This window comes from Heptranchias perlo, chromosome 16 (assembly GCF_035084215.1).
Source record: "Heptranchias perlo isolate sHepPer1 chromosome 16, sHepPer1.hap1, whole genome shotgun sequence".
NCBI classification, from domain to species: domain Eukaryota; kingdom Metazoa; phylum Chordata; class Chondrichthyes; order Hexanchiformes; family Hexanchidae; genus Heptranchias; species Heptranchias perlo.
In genome coordinates this window covers 21,696,440-21,719,740 of record NC_090340.1, presented here as the reverse complement: position 1 = coordinate 21,719,740, position 23,301 = coordinate 21,696,440, and the positions used below count along the sequence as shown (strand labels likewise).

Genomic DNA, 23,301 nt, shown 5'->3' with positions numbered 1-23,301 from the left:
GGGATGGAAAGTGGAACTAACTGAAAAGAAAAAGAGGCTCTTACCTGACCGTTAATGCTTTAGGGCAGCACTTCAGTGCCACAAAAAGATTTTCCACAGCAACAAGAGAAATCCCATTCTTCTGTAAGCTGGAAAATAAAACAGTAACATTCTGATTTCTGCATTCCACAGGAGTTGAAGGATTATCACACGTCCCACAGCTCTGTGAGGATCGGATACATTTCTGAACCCTGAACAAAACTATTACCAGGCTGAAATCCTGTCTTTGTTCTGTAATTCAGTCATGCGATGACCTCATTTATCTGTTCTATATACAGCGTCACATCTTGAAAGTTGTAAAAGAGGGCACTGGCTCTGAAATTCCGTGGGATTCCCTCCGATCTCCCGCAGTTACCCTTGTGAGAGACCGGCGTAAATGGCTGAAGACGGCCGGTTATGCCGTTTCCCTGGGGTTTCCGTCGATCTCTCACCAAAGTTACAGCAGGAGGCTGACGGTTGCCCAGCAGAATTCCAGGCCGCATTTGCCAACTTTTTATTGTATTGTGCAAATTAAATCAATCTCTTAACAATAAAGAGGCAGTGCTGCCATATTGGAGATGTTGTTGGTAGTCTAAGTCTCAGTGTTCACCATGCTGATACTGGGTAGATAAATTATCCTCCAGAACATCTCCTGGGCTTTGGGACTATAATTTTGCAAGGGAGGGGGAGGGATTAAACGTTTAACTGAAAGTTTAAAATAAATTTGAAGGGAAGACATTGTTTTGTGACCAAACCTCACCTTTATTCATGAACCTGGTGAAGCCTCTTTTGGACGTTTCACTAGGTGAGTACAGAATGCTCCTTTAATGTTACACACACATTCTTTATTAAAAGTACAATTTCCTCCCTGCTCCCACCACCAAATGTTCGAAGTGCAGAAAGCAGATAAGCATCACAAAGCCTCCTGAATTCTACTCCAATTCAGAAGTGCTGGGACAATTGGAGTTTTCAAGACTGAGATCGATAGATTTTTGTTGGGTAAGGTTATCAAGGGATATGGAGCAAAGGCGGGTAAATGGAGTTGAGGTACAGATCAGCCATGATCTAATTGAATGGCGGAGCAGGCTCCAGGGGCTGAATGGCCTCCTTCTGCTCCGGTGTTCCTATTTGGCGGCTTCAAATACCTCAACGGGATTGCCGCTTGCCAAAAAAATAAAGGCACCAGACTCACAGAATGCCTCCTACCCTATTGATGTGATTGAATCAAGTTTTCACGTCTCCTTGCAGGGGTTGTATTGTGACTTTGATTGTTTAGTGCTCTACTCACTTGAGTTCCTTTAAGTCTTTGAGACTGGCCACGACTTTCACCAGGTTTCGCAGGCCCTCATCCCCCATCAAGGTGCAGGCCAGGCTACAATAAAATGTAACAGTTCAGTATGACAAAGTTTCAAGCAGCTCTTCCTTATTAAACATTTCCTAGTGAATAACAGACTGCCTTCACCACTGTTCTCCTCTACTTACAAAGCCAATTCAAGAAACTCGAAGGGTGAGAAAAACCTTTACTGTAACAGTGTCAACTCCAGGCTAAAAACTAGCACTCAAACAATATGGTACAAGTCAGAGAAAATCACACTTCAACTGCACAGTGCTCTGGTCAGACCACATATTGAGTATTGTGTCCAGGAAGACATCCAAGTCCTGGGGTGGGTACAGAGAAGAGCCACAAGGGCTGATCCCTGAATTACAAAGAAAGACTGGAGAAACTTGGGCTTTTCACCTCGGTAGGGAGATGAATGGTTACGTTATTGAGATACACAAAATGGTAAACAATACAGGGGAGGTAGATGCGGAATGCTACGGGGGGCAATTTTGACTTTGGGCAATGGTGTAAAACGGGCAATGTCAGATCAGCTGCCCGTTATACGCCTCTCCCGATCTCACTGACTTCGATGGAAATGAACATCAGGAGAGATGTATAATGGACGGCTGATCCGATATCACCCGTTTTACACCATCGCCCAAAGTCAAAATTACCGCCCTTGAAACTACAGCATGAGAGTATGACGGGGGGATGCAGGTTCAATCTAGAATGTTCTTTTTCATACAAAGAGTGATCAACATGTGGAATGCCAAGTCTGGCTGTGGACACGAAAAAGCAGTTACTCTCTTTCAGATCTGAAACAGGACTTTTTGATTATTAGGTTTTTTTCACCAATTCCCAACAGTCTCTCAATCTGGACCGAATGTCTGCTCACTTCCCAAACAGGACCCAACTCCGACTGGTCTCCGAACCAGCCTTTGACTTCCACAATATTTTTATGGATGATCGAGAATACGGATAATGGGACATGGATAATCAAGGTCTCACGGTAATGTGATGTATTTGCCTCGCCCTGATCAATGAGATGGGCCGGTGATCAGATCTCTTGCACTGACCACTAGGAGACAAATAAGAATAGCTTGTGGTAAGTCAGTACCATTCCCGCCCCTCCCGCCTCCCCCCGCCCCCCCAACCCCGCCTCATCCCACCTCCCCCCCGCCCCTCCCTCCTACCAGCCTCTGCTCTGCTTCTCCTGATGTTCCAATTTCAGGCGCTCTCTCACCTGTGGGAAGCATGGCCATGAGTGGTGACCCTACAGGATGCACATGAGGACATCAATAAGCTGGTCTACCAGGTGGGCATTTGTTTTTTTTTCCCCATTTCGGTTTCTCTCACCTCACTCCTCTTCTCTTGAAGTGGAGGGACAGAGATTCAATCCCCACTCCATTGGGTTCCCAATCTCAGCTATGCTGCCCTGGGCTAGCACTGGGAGAGGAGGCCAGGCAGAGGAGTTCCTCACAGAGAGAGGAGAGAAGATGGCATGGTGAGTCCCCATATTAGCTGCTGGTATACTCAGCCTGAGGGTAAGCTGTCCACCCACCTTTCAGAATGCAGGAGGTGCACAGCCTGCAAGGTGGGCAGAAATGGGAGCGTATCAATTGAGGGGGGGGGGGTGGAAACAGGTGAAGTGCCCTCAGAAGTGGGTGCAAACCCTAAAAAAAACACCTAATCTTCAGCTGCAGTCCAGCATGAAACATGCTCCACCTGCCCCACTTCATTTCCCAGAACTAGATCCAGCACTGTTTTCTTCCTGGTTGGGCTGGAAACACACTGTTCCAGAAAGTTCTGTTGTGCACATTTCAGGAATTCCTCCCCCTCTTTGCCCTTTACACTGTTACTGTCCCAGTCTATATTAGGCTAATTGAAGTCCCCCATTATCACTACCCTCTAGTTCTTGCATCTTTCTGTAATTTGCCTGCAAATTTTCTCCTCTGTCTCCTTCCCACTATTTGGTGGCCGATAATATACACCCAGTATTGTAAGAGCTCCTCTATCGTTCTTTAATTCTAACCAAATAGATTCTGTCTTTGATCCCTCAACTACATCATCCCTTTCCAGTGCTATAATAGTTTCTTTGATCAATACTGTCACCACCCCCCCTTCCTTTTTTTCCTTCCCCATCTTTCCTGAATACCATGTAGCCAGGAATATTAAGTATCTAATCTTCTCCATCTTTGATGAAGTAACGGAGAGGGTTGATGAGAGTAGATGTTGTGTATATGGACTTTCAAAAGGCATTTGATAAAGTACCACCTAATAGGCTTGTTAGCAAAATTAAAGCCCATGGGATTAAAGGGATAATGGCAGCGTGGATACAAAATTGGCTCAGGGATAGAAAGCAGAGAGTAATGGCGAACAGTTGTTTTTCAGACTGGAGGGAAGTATACAGTGGTGCTCCCCAGGGGTCAGTGTTAGGACCACTGCTCTTTTTGATATATATTAATGACCTGGACTTGGGTATAAAGGGTATAATTTCAAAATTTGCAGATGACATGAAACTTGGAAATGCAGTAAACAATGTGAAGGATAGTAACAGACTTCAGGAGGACATAGACAGACTGGTGAAATGGGCAGACACATGGCAGATGAAATTTAACACAGAAGTGTGAAGTGATTCATTTTGGTAGGAAGAATGAGGAGAGGCAATATAAACTAAATGGTACAATTTTAAAGGGGGTGCAGGAACAGAGACACTGGGGGTGCACATACACAAATCTTTGAAGGTGGCAGGACAAGTTGAGAAGGCTGTTAAAAAAGCATATGAGATCCTGGACTATATTAATAGAGGCATAGAGTACAAAAGCAAGGAAGTTATGCTAAACCTTTATAAATCATTGGTTAGGTCTCAGCTGGAGTATTGTGTTCAATTCTGGGCATTACACTTTAGGAAGGATGTAGCCTTAGAATGCAGAAGAGATTTACGAGAATGGGATGAGGGACTTCAGTTATGTGGAGAGACTGGAGAAGCTGGGGTTGTTCTCCTGAGAACAGAGAAGGTTAAGGGGAGATTTGATAGAGGTGTTCAAACTCACGAACGGTTTTGACAGATAATGAGAAACTGTTTCCACTGGCAGAAGGGTCGGTAACCAGAGGGCAAAGATTTAAGGTGATCGGCAAAAGAGCCAAAGGCGACATGAGAAACATTTTTTTTTACACAGCGAGTTGTAATGGTCTGGAATGCACTGCCTGAAAGGGTGGTGGAAGCAGATTCAATAATAACTTTCAAAAAGGATTGGACAAATATTTAAGGGAAAAAATTTACAGGGCGATGGGGAAAGAGCAGAGGAATGGAACTATATGGACAGCACTTTTAAAGGAATGTCAGTGCTGTGAAATAGGTCTGTTTTCCACATTTGGGGGGAAATTTTAACCCGGAACTGGGAAGAGGGTGGGGGGGGATTTCCTGACAGGAAACTCGGAAGTACGAGTTTCCCGGGCGTTCTTATGATTTTGACGCAAGGACGTCTTTTATTGTTTTTGTCAGTTTCCTGCCTGACAGGCCAGCCTGGTTGACAGGCCGGCTGTCAGTCGGACGGGAAAAGAGCCAGGGAGCGGATGCCAGCGGGTAAGTCTTAGATATGGGGGGGGGGTTAGTCATTGGGGCCGGGAGTCATCGGGGGGGGGGGGGTTCGGTTATTGGGGTCATCAGGGGGTGGGGGGTGGGAGATTGTGGGAGGGGGGTCGGAGATCGGGGTTGGGGGGTCTCTGCAGTTAGGCTTATTGGGCCTGGGGGAAGCACTCCTGCTCCTCCGGGCCCACAAGAAGTGCAATAAAGGCACTTAACTGCTCAGCTGGGCCTTCTCGCCCCCTCTTACAAGACATGAAGCAGAAGGCCCAGGAATCCCGGCCCGCAGGAGTTAAAAATAAAAAAGCTGTCAAATTGGAGGCCCGCAGCCTCCTTAAAAGCTTTCACTGATCGACCCACCTCCTGAGAGCAGGTTGGTCACCCGCCCCTTGACCCGCCTCCATTAAAACTGGAAGTGGGCGGGTTGGGGTTGGGTTTTAGTTTTTTTTACAATTTTTATCTTCCCACCCGCCCGCAACCCACCCGTTCGTGAGATTAAATTTTAGGCCTTGGTATCTGACATCAGTGCCAGTACAAAGGTTAGATCTAATGTGACTTAAGGGCAGTGTAAAGCTCCATGCAATGCCCAGAAATGTGACTTATTGTATTGTTTCCATGTCCCGCACTAGCTATTGTTGCAAAACTGTCAAGTGCCGTGGAGACTGGATTGAACTATTCAGGCTCATTGCACTTAGATCACAAGATAATTACAGACGAGAAAGGCCATTCGGCCCATTTTAGTTCATCCATCCAGAATAACTCAGAAGTCTTCCCACTGATTCGTAAGAGGTTCTTAAATGATTCCAAGGTTTTATTTTGCTATTCTATCTGGGAGTCCATTCTATTCATTGATCACTCTTTGTGTAAAGAACTTCCTGACATCAGTACTAAATTTATCGTTAACTAGTTTGAACACGTAACCCCTTGTCCTACTTTTGCAATTTAATGTAAAATAAATTTTCCACATTTACCTTTTCCACACCATTTACAACCTTGTATACCTCAATAGATCACCTCTCAGACTGCTCCTTTCGAGGCTGAAGAACCAAGGGAGTTTCGCCAGTTTTTCCTCATAACTCAACCCCTCTAAGACTAGGGCTCAGCCTTCTGGTTCCTTTCTGTACTGTCTCCAAAACTTGAATATCTCCCTTGTGTCTCAGTGACCACAACTACAGTCCTCAAGGTGTGACCTGATCAGAGCACTGTACAGTTTGATCCTGACTTCTGAGTATCGAATCTACTAAGACTCCTAGGTCTTTTTCAACTTTGTCTTTAGCTATTACAACATCATTCATGGAGTATGTATGTTGCCCATTTTTCCAGTTCCCTTCCAGTCATCACAGAAAAGTAGCTTGCATCCCTTTGGTCTGGGCCACCAACAGGCCCCAGAGCTGAAAGGACCTACTGTCCTGAACAGTCCATGTTGTAACCAATTGCAATGGAAGGATCAAAAATTTCTACTAAATTGTGGCCTTTTCAACATTATTGTGGAGATTAGACAGCCCAGCCTTCTGCATAAATGATACTGTTGAAAATAGCATTAGTACAGCATCTGGGAGTCATTCATGACCCCCCATTGACCTAAATACCATGTTAGAAATAAGAGCGTTGACTGTAATGGACCTATACCACTTTCACCCATCACCCCTATGCTTGCTAACCTACACTGGCTCCCAGTCCGGGCATGCCTCGATTTTACAATTCTCATCATTGTGTTCAAATCCCTCCATGGCCTCGATGCTCCCTCTCTCTGTAACGTCCTGCAGCCCTACAACCCTCCGAGATCTCTGCACTCCTCCAATTCTGGCCTCCTGTGCATCCCCGATTTTCATCGCTCCACCATTGATGGCCTTGCCTTCAGCTGCCTGGCCCCTAAGCTCCGGAATTACCTCCTTAAACCTCTCCACCTCTCTTTCCCCTTTAAGATGCTCCTTAAAACCTACCTCTTTGACCAAGCTTTTGGTCACCTGTCCTAATATCTCCTTATGTGGCTCCATGCCAAATTTTGTCTGATAACACTATGAAGTGCCTTGGGATGTTCTTTACTACAGTAAAGGAGCTATATAAATGTGAGTAGTTGTTGTTGTTGTTACCACTGAGGAAAACTGTACAATAATTTGCACTGAGAAAACAATGACTGTGGAACAATCAGCAGACCCTAATGGTCTCTTTCTATTCATATATTTTCTTTAATTGAAGGTTTTTTCTGTATAATCACCATGGCAGCCCCCCAATCCATGCATAAACATAAATTTAGTGGCACTGAAAGACTTAAATTTTTTTTACTTGTGCCACTGATCGCTGTAATATCACATAAATAAAAACAAGTTCAATAACACTGTATAGAACCTAGAATCAGGTGCGGAAGTGTGGTGTGCTCTATCAGTGTCTGCCACGCATCGACCTGCGCAGTCATCAAGGCACCTATCTACTGTGAACATGTGTTCCCTTCATTGTGGGCACTGTCATCCTGAAGTATGAGGAATCTTACAACACCAGGTTATAGTCCAACAGTTTTATTTGAAAATCACAAGCTTTCGGAGATTATCTCCTTCGTCAGGTGAAGTATGAGGGGCACACTACTACTATCAGTCAAACCACTGTTAGTTACAGTGTGAGGAGAGCTGCTAGAGGTCAAATACAAGGACATACTGGAGCACCACTAAAATAGGGCAATGTCTTCGGGGGAATTTGTACTTACTTCAGTTCTGTTAGATGGGTGCATCGTTCAACAATGGAGAAGAATTTCAACAGGTGCTCCTCTTTAAAGTTGCAATCCTTCACACTGTACACAACCCCACAAAGAGAAATAATACATGGCAAGATTATCAAAAGGAGTTCTGCGTTCACTGGTCCCTAAAGTGTGTAAAACTTAACCAACCATTAAAAGAGATGATGGATGCTACAGAATATTAACTAAACAGCAAGCAACAAGTTACAAAGAAAATTAAGCAGGAAAGATAACAAGCAAGAAATAATAGGAACTGAAAGCTGACAAGAAAAAAGTAGCTAAATGGAAAAATGGGAATTCATATAAGAGGACAAATTAATATAAACAAAGATCGATGGGCATAGTGAAAGTGATGAAAATTAATCATTTCATTACCTTAGATTAACATCGTCCTTCGTTAAGAAATATTTGATAAATTGTTTTAATTAGGGGGATTTAATCCTATACTAATGAAATACTTGATAATTAATAGATGAATTGGAGTGAAATGTATTAAAATTAATAGTCTGTATCTAAAGTAATACCAAAAACATTACTGCATTTGAATGTTCCTGTGGATGTCTTTTTTAACAGTGGAATTAGTTCATTATTAATAGAGGAAATTAAGTCTGCAGGTTCTGGAGAACTGAGAATGTCTTATGACTGTCAACACTGAACAATTCTGTGATAGATTCTAGGACCTGTCCAGTTTCAAATCATAAGAAATTCGATGTTTTTTTATATATGAATTTGTAACCTGGCCTAGGCACTGCGACGGAGACATTGAAAGTCAAAGCTATGGCTGCTGTGATTGTCTCAGCTTGAGAGCAAGCAGGTTACGTATAATATCCAGCTCTGTCGGTGAGTATTGCATAGTGCCAAGCTGATGTTGAGATTGTTAGCTGCATTATTAAACACAAGAACTTGTGTATTTACCTCTTATGGCTCAGAATCAAACAAAATTGTCTAGCATAGTGTTGTCCAATAGAAATTGATGACTAGCCATCGGTGTGCTTACGGTGACACTGTTTTAGCCACATGCAAATATTTTAGGAGTAAAATTACTGCATGTGGCAAAAACGGTGTCATCATAATCACATATACAGATAAATGTACATCACATGTTTATATTTATTTAACAAACGTCTATCACCATTTAGTAACCAGGGAAGTAAAGCGCTCAAAGTGATTTAAAAAAACACTTGCACATTCTGCTTTTTGTCTTACCATTTTACCAATAAATGTACAAAAAGGTTAACGTTCACATGCAGACAACGATGTCTATTACTCCTTTTTTATTTACGAATCAGAAATGCAATCAGCCAGATTTGGATTTTCAATTAGCCACATGTGGCTCGGGGCTAATGTATTGGACACCGCAGGTCCAGGCCCTAAATCTCATTTGGTGAGGCTCCACGCTGGTTGAAGATCTGATCATTTCGAAATGCAAAATGTGAAGGTGGAACAAGAAAAAAATAAGAGAAGGAAAATCAACAAACTCACTCACCTGCAAACCTTCTGCTCACATCTCTTCGCAAACTTTATAACGGATCTTCCACTTGAAGCCAAGCTGTGCGAACAAATTAAGACATGCAACAAATGTCATCCATTTTAAACATACTCTACCACATAATTTGATAAAAAGATTAATATAACAGCTGACTTCTGATAAATACAGACTAAATCCTAGCAGAGTTTGATCCAAGTTTAGTACCTGATGGACCAAATCGACTGCCCATTCACTTGTTTGTACAGACTTCTAACAGACCAAACCACTGACATTGTACAGACTTCTAACAGATTGAACCACCTTCCTCACCCTCTACTCCTTTATACAATTCTTGATTATCACAAAATATTGCCCAGCTATGTGGCTTGTAATTCTAGGCTCACTATATGGTCAATCCACTGTCACATTTCAGTGAGGCAGTAGTGTACTTTAGAAATCTCGATCAGTACAGTGATTTTACATGATATAGGATCTGTAATATTCGCTGAATGCCCCATTTTATCTGTGTTCACTGGAATTCCTGAACCAAGTATGATTCCAATTCCAGTGCAACATTTCATGACAAATTAACTGCGTGTTCTTCAGGACTCATGACACCAATGAATGGAGAAGAAACAAACATCAGTAGATTTTGGCAACGCAGCTTTTTAAGAGTAGCCAAGAAGAGCCAAGCGATAGAACAGAAAATGTTGAAAGTACACAGCAGGTCGATCAGCACCTGATGAGAGGAATGTTTCTTGGGAGACCATTCCTCAGAATTCAGTTCTGAAGAAGGATCTGAGCTCAAATCTATGACCTGTCTTTTCTCTTTACAGATACTGACTGACCTGCTGGGTATTTCCAACATTTTCTGTTTTTATTTCTGATTTCCAGTCTTCCCATTATTTTTATACCCCAAATAGGATTCTTCAATCTTACTCAGGACCAAGTTAGCAGATGAGATAAGTCGCCAGTGCAACTGTTTACCAGCCAAAAGAATCTATATTCCTCGTAGACAGTTTATTGTAATTAGATAATCCAACCTGGCATTCAGGTTTTAAATCACATAAAGTCCTACATTGTCGGGGCTTATAGTTCAAATGTTTGTGAAAGAGAATGTGTCAGGACTTTCTAAAGCTACATGCTTCTAAAAATCAAATGAATTGTTGAAATGACAGCGGTGAGAGATCCATGGGGAAAAAAAGAACTGTTTCCTACTTCTCAATCTGGTACAGCCTAAATCAGCAGAGAATTTTAATTGAAAAGAATAGGAGTTACTGACTGGGAAATGTTAAAACAATCTTTGATCGGCTCAGTGCAACTCAGAACCTGCTGGTTCTTGCACTAAAAATATAATCTATTGATAGATCTTAGAGAGTTCTGCAGGACAGTAACAGTTCTTCACCAAGGTGAGCTACTGGCCCTTCCCCCCCCAAACTATAAAGGTTTATATGTATTTAAGGAATAAGTAATCTGACAATTCAAGGACATATTAGCATGTCTTACCGAAATAAGGATCCCTGCTCCTCCTCTATGCTAGATGGATGAGGAGGGGAGGGGCTTTAGCATTTGATTAACATATAAAAGGTGATTGGAATTGAAGTTATAAAATTCAGCAGTTATCTTAAAAAAAGCTAATTTTCCAAAATTGTTGACAAAGCCGAAAAACTGCATAAAAAGATAAGAGAATCCAGAGCAAGAAAAAGTCAGTCAGCCCATCAGTGCCTACATATGATTTCTCTCCCATGCCATCTCGGGATTCCTCACTTTAAGGAACAAGTAAGTTATTTCCCCTGACTCCCCTGAAAAGAACTAACAGTGCTATTAATCTCTCTATAATCTCAATCCCCTATTCAACACATATCGATCCAGCCCATTTCATGATTTTGAAGATCTGTATTGCGTCTCTCCTCAAGCTTTTTTTCTCCAGTGAAACTGACTTTTGTCACTTGAAGGTTTCTTCAAAAATTAGTCCCATAAGACCTGGAATCAGCCTGGTCACTCTCCTCTGAACCCTTTCTGAAGTAGCATATATTTTTTTTAAGGTAGGTTGAAGAAAACTGCATGACTTTCTCCAGAATTGGCCTTACCACTGATCTGAGGAAGTCAGTATAACTTATTCTCACTTGTAGAACAACACCCTGCAGATGCATCCCAGTACTCAGTTTGCCATAAACTGTTGCAATGCTTTCGGAGGATTATCAGCAACCATCCCCAACTCCTGTTCCTTCTTGGCCTTTGCCAATGTGCCCTTTAAAGGAGGTGCTTGACTGTGTTCATGTGGGTCCAGGCTTCTCTACACAAAATAGGGCCCTTTTATGTTGCCACTTTAATAGGATGCGCTTGCTGTATCCTCATAAAGTTGGATTTAGCCCAATGCCAGAGTTCCACTGGCCTAGCTAAAATAAGCCCTTTTATGCTATACACAGGTTTATAGTTACCTGGTTCCTTTACACATCGCCTGACATTTACCCACTTTGAAATCAACCTGCTTTATTTCTGCAGTCTACACACTGATGCTTGGCCATTTCTACATTATCTGTATTTTGCAAACATATGAAAATGACAGGCAGGAAAAGACCAGCTGGTTCATCGAGCCTGCCCCACACTCATGATACCTGCAGCATGACTTCCTACCCTCCAGCAGCCATGTTTTACTCAAGTATATGGACATCGCTAGCGAAGTATATTTTTGGCAGATCTGAATTGTGCAAATACATTGCCATGTCCTAAAAGAGGGACATTTTATCTGTAGAAGGGAGCACAGACTCAAGAACAAATTAAAAGGAACATTACCATACGCTTACCTCACTTCAACCTCCACCACATTCTTGCAAGTATTGAGAGATTCCACCAGGTACAGAACACCGGTCGGGGAGATTCTGTTGTTGCTAACACTGGAGCAGGATCAGATATAAAACACAGGTTTTAGCAAAATTACGCAGTTTTACTCTGTGAGCAAGACTACAAATAACAAGGAAGAAAAACTGATACACTATGGTCAGCCAACCCCATTTCTTTCATCAAATATGTTTAATACAAACTGCGAACACACTGGTAGTAGATTCTGAGCCCTCCCTCTGGTTACATTGTTTTGTAGTTCTGGACAGTAATGGCTTGCAGCACTCATTAATGCCAAAAGCAGCATTTGGTCAGGAGCTGCACCATTTATCTGGCCATTCCCATTAAGCCTGTTGGAACAGTCAGGGAAGAAAGACTGGAGTAGATTTTCAACTTGCCCCCGGGTGTAAAACTAGCGTTGTGGATCGCCCGCCCGTTGTAGAAACAGTCCGATTTTCATTTCCATTGATTAGTGTCTATAGGATCCGCAACAACAATTTTACGCCCGGGCGGCAAATTGATAATCTTCCCCACTTAGCTCACAATAGTCTAATTTGACATTTACAGTACCAATGGGATTATACAGTAGACTCTGGCTGCAACGCAATGCTTGGGAACTAGGCAAATAGAACTTTCTAGCCAGAGGTGACTGCTGATGAAGTGGTGAGAGTCAATTAGTAAAGGATGAGTGAGAGCAGTTGGTGCAGAAGCACATTTAAACTTGAGGGAAAATAACCAGTGTTTATAGAGCTTTGGATTGTTTTACTCCAGGACTCTCTTCAAATAGGATACCAAGCAGAAACAGGAAGGGCTATTTCAGTGATCATTCCTCTTATACATTTCAATAGCTGTAATGTAATTGTGAGAGTCACTCTAATTGTCTGAAGTGCAATTAAACTTCAAGGTGGAAAAGGAAAATGGTTTAAGGATCCTTTGTGCAAATAATCTTTGTTTTCAAGATTTAATAGTTTTCAGCATAATTAAAGCAGATACTCACTCCATTAATTTTAAAACATGCAGCTTTGGTAAGAAGTCCCGTAGACACTGCAATCCTTCATCTCCAAGTAAATTGCAGGACAGGCTAAAGAACGAACAATAAAATGGATTTTAGTTGGGGGAGTACATAATTCATCATCAACATTTAGTTAGGTTATTTATAACACTTCCTTAAAGTTTGACTTCCAGATGTAGATTGAGATCAAACTTTTCCATTCAATACTGGCAGTGTGCCTGTGCACACATGCTTATCAAACTAACAGCTTATTCTGCTATCTGCCCCTTTTAAATTGAGCTCACAACCTTCAGATACTGCAATGAATTTTCACAATTTTATCTTGTAAGCCAGATAGAAAATACCCTCTCCCCATAATGACATCAAGATATCTAAATAGGCACTAACTAGGGTACACCAACCAGGTAATTGAATTGTGTCAGCCTAATATCGAGCTCCAGATGCTCATTTGTAGTTCTGGCGAACAATTTACTTACTCTACTTCAGTCAGGCCTTTACAGTGTTCAAGAATCTTGAATAGTTTTTCCACACTCCTCTTGCCCAGGTTACACTCCTTCAGACTTTGAAAACAAGAGAGAATGTTGATATTCTGCAGTGCAAACCAAATCACCCATCCCACAGCACAAGGCGAAGGATTACCTGAGAATCCGGGGGAAAGAGGCTTCTGGTTTCTTCCCGTTTCCTTCAAATCTGCAAAAAAATGACAGCATTAAAATGCGAACAGAGGAGTTCACACAAAAAGGGTTGTTACTAATACCGTTACAGTGTGATTTGACCTACAAACCACTGAGGATTAGAGATCCGGAACAGGTAACAACAACTCCTCCATTATGAGTGCACTCTTAATATCAGCTCCTATGTTGTTATGAGCAAACAACTAGCAGAATATTTGTACTGGAGTGCACCAGAGAGTACAGTTTTTACTTGGCCTGTACTGTACCCTAACACCACAGCATAGGTTTTACACTGAGTGCAGTGGGAAGATCTGTAAAAGGGAGGAGGCAATGGGAGGCTGTAGCTTTTAAAAACCAAATGCCACTTTCAACACTATTGCTGCCTAACTCTGATATCTTATCTAACCCTGTAAAACATATAATGTCCCAGCAAACTTTAGATACCACAGAATGTTGATAAGGAATACTGCCAGGTTACTTGGTGTGCAGGAGTCTTGCAAACCAGGAATAAGAATCATAGTGAAATATTGAGAAGATGTTACCTGTGAACTCCATCTTCTCTCTTCATGAGACTTATTGAGGCTCTCCCACTCGATCTATAACAGAAAACAAGCCAACATGTTAGGATTCAGCTTCTCTCTGTTGGACATGTGGAGAGTGTTAACTAATCATTATAGAGTTTGGCTGGGTTGGGGGTTGAGGGTAGTTAAGCAGGACTCTGGTGTCTTATCATAAAGTTGTTGGCCCTGAAATTCCTGAGGCTCTCACCGATCTCCGGCTGTTCTGAGCCGTTTCTCAGGGGCTTCCGTCGATCTCTCACCAGAGTTACCATGGGAGACTGGTGGTAGCTCAGCACAATTCCAGGGCTGCTCCTTTTAAGTGCGCTTAAAGGCCTCAATGTTAACTCCGCCCCCCCCCCCCACCCACGTCAGGCAGGAGAGTATTGGGACATCCCAGTGTGCAGCCGTGGAAAGGTGGGGCACTTATTAACATATTTGACTCGGGCTCTGACAGTGCAATTGGGAGCCCGATTTGAAGTTAATTGCTGTTGCATGGATTTCCCAGGGGTTGGGAAACTCGGCAGTGAAACGGAGGTGAGACCTGCCGACTCCCCAAGGTAAGGGGCTCTTTCAGCACTCCTTGACGGGCCCGATCCTCAGCCTTCCTCCCCCACCCCAACCCGCCCGATTGCAGGCCTCGTTCCCCCCCCACTCCCGATTGCTGACCTCCCCTCCTCCACCCCCATTCCCGATTGCTGACCTCCCCCCTCCACCCCCATTCCCGATTGCTGACCTCCCCCCCCTCCACCCCCACTCCTGATTGTTGACCTCCCCCCTCCATCCCCACTCCTGATTGCTGACCTCCTCCCCTCCACCCCCACTCCCGATTGCTGATCTCCCCCTCCCCGTCCCACTCCCGATTGCTGACCTCCCCCCCTCTACCCCCACTCCCGATTGCTGATCTCCCCCTCCCCATCCCACTCCCGATTGCTGATCTCCCCCTCCCCGTCCCACTCCCGATTGCTGATCTCCCCCTCCCCATCCAACTCCCGATTGCTGACCTCCCCCCCCCTCCCCGTCCCACTCCCGATTGCCGACCTCCCCCTCCCCGTCCCACTCCCGATTGCTGATCTCCCCCTCTCCGTCCCACTCCCGATTGCTGATCTCCCCCTCCCCGTCCCACTCCCAATTGCCGACCTCCCCCTGCCTGATTGATGGTCTGAACCAACACCACCAAAAACAAATTAACTGTTCATTTTGTGTCGTTGGTGCTTGTGAGATCTTGTAAGGCACTAAATTGCTACCCTACTTGCCTAGATGACAGCAGCACTTCTAACTATCTCAATCTATACGAAGCGCTTTGAGATATTCCTGAGAGATGTGGGCCTAGATCTTCCTCAAATGGTGGATTTTCCACCATAAGACCATTGGGATAAGGTTCTCACTCATATGGTGTGACTTCAACAAATTACCCAGGGCCAGGCTGATTAAAATATTCATGGCAGCACCGCTGAAGACATTTTTTTTGAAGAATCCATTTTAAACCCTCCCTCATTTCCTCGTGCAATCAATCACCCAATGATTAAATACACGAGGCAAAATGGCTGTCATTTTGTAACACCCCTTCCCCCCCAATACTGGAATCAGAAATGCAGGAGTATTTCCTGACGTCCAGGATTAATGATAAAACATACAATAACGTTTTAGCATCCACACCCACCCAAGTATGTCCGCTCTCACTTGTGGCAGAAAATTGTGGAATTGGCGGCAGGTACTGGGGAGCTGGTGGAATAGCTTCCCGCCACAATTCCCACTCCCAAATCTCCCACCAAAATACAGAGGGAAATCTGGGTCGCGGATAAAGGGCTTTATAAATGCAAGTCTTTCTTTCACTTAGCAGTGCTGAGAGTGTGAGGAGGCAACCTGTTGCCAGGTCTCTTGGCCTGTGTTGCTCTGAACCGGCCGCTGGGAAGTATGTGTGCATTTCAGTGGAAATCAGGAACTCTCTCCCCCAAAAAAGCTGTTGAGGTCAATCGAAAATTTCAAAACGGAGATCAATAGATTTTTGTCAGGTAAGAGTGTTAAGGGATTATGGAACTAAGGCAGGTAAATGGAGAAGAGATACAGATCAGTCTAAGCGAATGGCGGAACAGGCTCGAGGGGCTGAATGGTCTACTCTTGTTCCTTTTTTCCTATTTCCATTCTGACTTTCCTACTTTCCCTCCACCTCACGTTGGAAGATTCTCCTCAACACTTCCCACAGCATTGCAGCTGAGACCAGGATCTCAGGCAACGAGGGGCTTAATGCCTCCACCCCTATGTGCTGTGTTTTGCTGCTCTGCCCAGACGTGCCACGATGAAGTGCATTTGTTTCATTTTATAATCGGTATATTTTATTTCAATGCAAGGTCTCTATACGCTTACCTCACTTCTACTTTTAGGACATTCTCGCAGGTGTTCAAAGAGTTAGCCAGCAAAAGTATAATGTCTGATGAGATGTTGTTATCACTAACACTGGGAGATAAAAAAAGTAAAATCAACTTTGATTTTTTTTCTAGCGTAACCATAAAGCTATTCAGTTGCTACAGACAGGCTACCCTTTTACATGCTAACAGGACATCTAAGAAAATCTCCAGTTTTTCAGTCTGAGATAGTTTTCAGGCAAGTATCTCGCTAAATTTGCTGCCTTGCTGTGGTTCGCAGCTGTGCTGTACTGCAAATATAGGAACAGGAAAGAAATCTTACAAGCATCTGTGACAAAACGTCCCAGAGCTCTATATGCAGTATGTGTGCTAATGAAGAATTGAAGAATTCGGAACGAATTCTTCAATTCTTCATTAGCACACATACTTCATTTTAAGATGGAAATTCAAGTCACTTGTTGAAACTCAACATATAAAATAATCCTAGCACAGTTTAGTATGGAGAAACAGTGTGGGTCCTTGACATCAACAGGACATTCTCCAACCAATTCTACTTGTAAAGAAACATTTTTTATGTTCTTTACTCTCAATGGAAGTTCCTAAGTCTTGTAGATAGCGAATGATCTTGAAGGAAGACTCAAATCATTGCTGTAACCTTGCTCGTCGCATTCTGAGCACTACTCCCAAAGTGATGGCATAATTTAGTTTAATCTGTAGTTTAGCTTCGTGATTGCCACAGAATTTTGGTTCAGAAAGAAAATACTTTGGGAAGTAAAACAATAAAATTGGACAATTTTTTGATCAAAAACCATATCCTCCTTTGGGACTCGCTGCTTTTCCCTTTAGGGATTACGAGGAAATGTTGCCAAGTTATCCCAAAAAGTTCCAAATTACCTGGTCAGTAGCAACATTCCTGTAAAAAGGAGGTGATGTGATGTTCCTTTTTTTTGCTGAATTCTTGTGTCATTCAGGGTGAGGGTTGTTAGCGCTGGCAAATGGAACACTCCAGAAAGACAATGTCGGCATCCAGCTCTCCAAGGTTAGGTACAGCACAGTTAGATGCAGAATAAATCTCCCCGTGCTCTTGCCTCAACAATGTGCCTCAAGCTCCAACCTCAACTGCCTATTGCACAAGTGGAGCATGTTTCATTTCCCCTGGCCTGCCATTCTGTGGCCTGCCTGAGTGAGATTGCCAATATAGTACGAGTTAATTCTGAATTAGGGACCATTCTCCTGGTCTCAGAATGGACAGTGAAGAGCAGAGGTAAGCATAAATTTTAAATATAAAGGCGAGATTATTGCTCAGAAATAATGCAAAATTAAAATAGTAAAAGTAGGAGAGGGATAAAGAGGAATGGTACAGAGCAAAAGTAAAACATTTTAAAAACTTTAATGTAGAAGTACCTTAAAGTGTAGCAATATAGCATTAATATTACTGTAATAAAGCTACTCCTTGATAGCACTATTCCTGCAATAATAGGAGACTTTCTCAACATTACAGTGTGAGTTGACCCAGGGAATACTGAATTCCCTGGACCTCCCAGCAGTCTAAACATACTGAATGTGACAATAACAGTGTTCAGAAGCGGTATTGGATGGATTACTTCAAAATCTTCAAGTCATAAAGCTCTGGTAGATGATCCAGTAGTTCTGTAATAGCCTCGTCACTCAGTGCATTATTTAATAAGCTGCAAATGGAAAGAGCACAGGTCAAACTACAGTAAATATTTTACTTCTTGAGGCATTCTTCAATCAATTCTTAACGTAATTCCAAGTCTGAGTTCATCGTGAAACAGAGGTTTAATTGCGGGGGGGGGGGGGGGGGGGGGGGAGGTGGGGAGTTAATTTCAGCAGAAACCCTGGAGAAACAGCACAAATGGCCATTTTTACCAGTTTACTCTGTTTCTCCAAGGGTTCTGCCAATCTTTCATCAAAGTTAGATCAGTAGATAAGGAGAACCCCATGGAAATTTCAGGCCATTGACTCCAACAACATAACAGCTTCATGTTAGGTGCTGTCCCATAGCCTCAATTATTGTGTTCTTGGAACGTACGGATCCCTATTTAGGCTGCTGTTATACTATACCTACCAGTCTGAGATTATGATATGCAAACCAAAGGTATACTGTGGGCAGCGAACCACTGGGCTCAGTTAGGATCAGGCTCTTTGCATGTACATTTACCCCGTGCAGAGAGCCTCACTCCCCAACCACTGAGTTTTTGATGTTTTGATAACGCAAGTGGGTGACCTGATATACCCTTAACATTGAAAAGACTGCAGTAAGTTTATAAAGTGTTTCGGTTCTCCAAATGACCGCCTGGACATTTTACTGGAGGAGGTTTCACCTCAGAAACTGCACTCCAGGAGTCAGATTATCCCCTTTTCCTAAATAAATTACTTTATTAATGAGCTAGAGCCCAAGTACTGTCTGCTGCTGCCAAGATGATTAAAAAGTGTGTTTGACCTTTGGCCCCTTTACGCAATGGCTTTCTATAGCCCATTTTTGATTACCATCTTGTACTTACTCAAGCTCTGTAAGTCCAGAACATTGTTCAAGTATCAGGCAGAGGTTTCTCACGGCCTCACCATCCATTTTACACTCTTCAAGACTATAACACAAAGCACCATATTTCACTGAAGGATGAAGTATTAAAGAGTTACACACACACAAAGACTCTAAACTTCTGGATTTATTGATAAGAACTGTTTGAATATTCTGTTTAAAATTGTAATTTCAGAAATTCTTAAAATATCTTAAAAAGATCCTATGATTAAATTATATTTTTTAAAACAATAAATTCATACCTAATTTTCTTTGGCACACATGGTTCCTGTTTTCCATATTTGGCTTCAAATGACAAGACTTCTGACGATTCTTGGAATTTTCTCTCCCTTTGAAATCTAGAGCAGTTTAAAACAAATCATCCAACCATTATTCCGTACACTTTCATGGTGGATAAACATGAAGTAATGTACATTGGAACAGGAAACATACAAGGTGGATACCTAGGGTATGGGTGAAAAAAGTAAAAGAATTTGGGCGTGATTATTGACGCGTGGGCGTGATTATCAATGTAAGTTTCCAGTCAATGTGAAACTGTTATTAGCGGGTCTAATCATGCACTTGGATGAAATTTGGGAGCATCTGATTATAAGTCAAAAGGATTTATTTTAACCCAGTAGAACTTATTGTTAAGATCACATTTAGAACAGTGTGTGCAGTCCTTGGCACCAGTCCTTTAAAAGGACATTGCCTCATTGGACAGAGACAAGGGATGAGTGACCAGGATGATTCTGGGCTCTAAGTAATGAAGAGAGGCTCAACAGAACTCAACTTGATTTCATTAAAAAAAAGACCGCAAGGGAAATTGATTCAAGTCTTTAACATAAGAGGCATGGATGGTGTGAAGATTATTTAATGTACACAATGTGGCCTTTTTTTCTTCCATATTTTCAAAATATTGTAAGATTGTACCCTTGCTCAAAGTAGAGTGGGCAAGTGAAATAGCTATAATGGTGTCTATATGTGTATCTTTCTCTTTTACATGATTGTAATTAAATACTCTGGTGCTGGATGTATGAATCGAGCAGGACTGATACCAGGGCAGGGGACACTCGGATTATAGCAACTTGCAAGAAAGGCACCCAGCCTCCACATTCCACCTTCTGGCTTGCTCATGCTATAGGCTAAAAGATTTTTGATTCGGTTGAAGCCGGGACTTTTAACAGATGCTGGGTAGTCGTAAAACAACAGAGCCTAACAAGGCAAGCCCATAAAACCTGGCTTGGAATTTGAAGGAGTGAACGGAGGACCTGGTCTGGAATCTGAGGGAATCAGGGGAGGCCGGGGGCACCATGGATTCCCAGCCTTGACACAGGGGCTAGATCAGATAAGGTGAGGCAAAAACAGCCTCAAGCCACTGTGTAAAGTCATGATTGGTTGAGGCCAGAGGTGGGACGCAAGCTGCTTTTGCAGTCCCCTGAAAGGTGGGAGATAACAGGGGAGGCTGACCCCATTTTCTCTTCGAGACAAAGAACTCGAGGCACCATTGGACACGTTGCCTTTTTGGGAGACCCCAATAGGACAAGGACCTTTGTCAATAGCTGGCCCTGGGCCTACCTCAAAAGTGGCATAAAAAGAGCACCTTGCACTGATATCAGGTTGTAGAGATTTAGCAGGAGTGGGACTGGTAGCTTGGAAGCCAGCCAAACAGCTATTCGACAATTCAATGAATAATCCGGATCAACAAGAGATCACTTCAGGCAGAATAGGACTGAAGACAAGGGTTCCAAGAGATCACTCCAGGCAGAATAGGACTGAAGACAAGGGTTCCAAGAGATCACTCCAGGCGGAGTAGGACTGAGGACAAGGGTTCCAAGAGATCACTCCAGGCAGAGTAGGACTGTGGTCAAGGGTTCCAAGAGATCACTCCAGGCGGAGTAGGACTGTAGTCACGGGTTCCAAGAGATCACTCCAGGTGGAGTAGGACTGAAGACAAGGGTTCCAAGAGATCACTCCAGGTGGAGTAGGACTGAAGACAAGGGTTCCAAGAGATCACTCCAGGCAGAGTAGGACTGAGGACAAGGGTTCCAAGAGATCACTCCAGGCAGAGTAGGACTGAGGACAAGGGTTCCAAGAGATCACTCCAGGTGGAGTAGGACTGTGGTCACGGGTTCCAAGAGATCACTCCAGGTGGAGTAGGACTGAGGACAAGGGTTCCAAGAGATCACTCCAGGTGGAGTAGGACTGAAGACAAGGGTTCCAAGAGATCACTCCAGGCAGAGTAGGACTGAGGACAAGGGTTCCAAGAGATCACTCCAGGCAGAGTAGGACTGAGGACAAGGGTTCCAAGAGATCACTCCAGGCAGAGTAGGACTGAGGACAAGGGTTCCAAGAGATCACTCCAGGTGGAGTAGGACTGAGGACAAGGGTTCCAAGAGATCACTCCAGGCGGAGTAGGACTGTGGTCATGGGTTCCAAGAGATCACTCCAGGTGGAGTAGGACTGAGGACAAGGGTTCCAAGAGATCACTCCAGGCAGAGTAGGACTGAGGACAAGGGTTCCAAGAGATCACTCCAGGCGGAGTAGGACTGTGGTCATGGGTTCCAAGAGATCACTCCAGGTGGAGTGGGACTGTGGTCATGGGTTCCAAGAGATCACTCCAGGTGGAGTAGGACTGTGGTCAAGGGTTCCAAGAGATCACTCCAGGTGGAGTAGGACTGAGGACAAGGGTTCCAAGAGGTCACCCCAGGTGAGGCAGAAGACGTGAGAAGTAAACAGAAGACGAAGTTACCCCTGGCGGGGTGGAAAGCCTAGATCCAGTGTGGACCAGGTGATATGATCTCTTGCTCTGTATCGTAAAACACTGCTCCAACACTTTGTGTGTTGGTTCTTTTGTGAAGTTCAATAAAGCACCCTTTAACCAAATTGGAGTCAGGTCAATTACTGGCAACTGAGAGTAAAATCTCACAATATTATTCAAATTTAACGTAAAGGTTTCAATCTATCCAATGCGAACTAGTGATGCTACACCTGTGGCAACCGTTTCCATGGTGACTGAGGACCTGTCAATTAGAATTATTGGTTTCTATGGAGGAGAGGGTGCTGTAAGCTCAAGGTGTTTAGTAGTTCAAGAAACAGCGTCCAGTCAATTGGAACCTTAAACAAGGGAGTATTCTGCAAGTATTAGAAAGAGAAACCCTATACACTTATTCCTGCCTCCAACTCCTTCCAGTTCCAGTGTTTTAGGTTTTAAAATTGCTTGTTAGAGTTATGGTGGGCATTATGAAGGGAGAGTGTTACCGACAACTTATTATCCTCATTGTTGATGCCATTGAAGAGCATATTCTACACAAAATGGAGACCTTCACCTTTCCCCTTTAGAATCTTCCCAAACAGGCCTTAATGTTAATTATATACTAGCAATTTTACCAGGTTTTGTTTGTTCCACAGTAGTTTGTATCTGCTTGTCTCACCTGAAAAATATTTCCAAAGGGTTGCACACAACACAAAATAAAAATGTTTTTTTCCATTTTGGTATTTTAAGTTATCGTTAGAGATAACTGCCGAGTCCTGCAAACCACCGCTGGAGGTGCGATGGGACAGGACGCTCACTCACTCGATGGCCCTGACATAAATCGTGAGGGCAGCTAATTTTAATATTGCTGGGCGGGAGAAAGGTGCAAGTCTCAGCAGCAATTGCTGCACTGCACTTGCAGTGCCTGGAAGATTCATAGAGGCCTGGGGGGGGCGGGGGGGACGCTGGAAGAAGTCATTGCTTGGGACCAGCCACAGGATTTAAAGCTGGACTGCACTTAAAGCAAAACCAGCAGGCAGGAAGGTGAAGAAATTCTCTGACAGGAACAAGTGAAAGGAGACCAGCAAACTTTTTAAGAGAATGTTAGAAATGTTCTTCTTACTGAAATCAGACACAGGAGGGATATATCTTAGGTAATCTTCCAAACCAAAAACTGTCTCGATGGAGACTTTCAAATGAAGCTAGGAGCCGCAACAATAAAGAGCAAAAACATTTGACAAAAGACCAATGTGAAGTAAAGTTATAAATCTCCATATAACAGCACGATGAAACGCAACAATTCACCTTTAATATTCCAGCAGCTGCCTTCCTAACCTAAACCCTTCCTTTATATGGTTACACTCTAGCTAGGGTGATCACATCTTACACCCATCCTCACTTATGGCATAATTTACAGCAGAATCTAATTA

General features: G+C 43.3%; 1 protein-coding gene across 5 annotated transcripts in view; it reads right to left on the bottom strand.

The window, feature by feature from the left end:
* nlrc5 (NLR family, CARD domain containing 5) overlaps window positions 1–23,301 on the bottom strand; it is a 229,803-nt gene that overhangs the window by 65,787 nt on the left and 140,715 nt on the right. For all 5 annotated transcript variants that reach the window (XM_067997778.1, XM_067997776.1, XM_067997779.1 and 2 more), the window contains exons 22-34: window positions 19,380–19,475; window positions 19,100–19,183; window positions 18,179–18,262; window positions 16,576–16,665; window positions 14,194–14,247; window positions 13,617–13,667; window positions 13,454–13,537; window positions 12,963–13,046; window positions 11,932–12,021; window positions 9,143–9,205; window positions 7,627–7,710; window positions 1,307–1,390; window positions 45–128 (exon numbers count right to left, since the gene is read on the bottom strand). In XM_067997778.1, coding sequence (XP_067853879.1) covers window positions 45–128; window positions 1,307–1,390; window positions 7,627–7,710; window positions 9,143–9,205; window positions 11,932–12,021; window positions 12,963–13,046; window positions 13,454–13,537; window positions 13,617–13,667; window positions 14,194–14,247; window positions 16,576–16,665; window positions 18,179–18,262; window positions 19,100–19,183; window positions 19,380–19,475 — 1,032 coding nt within the window. The remainder of the gene's footprint in view (window positions 1–44; window positions 129–1,306; window positions 1,391–7,626; window positions 7,711–9,142; window positions 9,206–11,931; window positions 12,022–12,962; window positions 13,047–13,453; window positions 13,538–13,616; window positions 13,668–14,193; window positions 14,248–16,575; window positions 16,666–18,178; window positions 18,263–19,099; window positions 19,184–19,379; window positions 19,476–23,301) is intronic.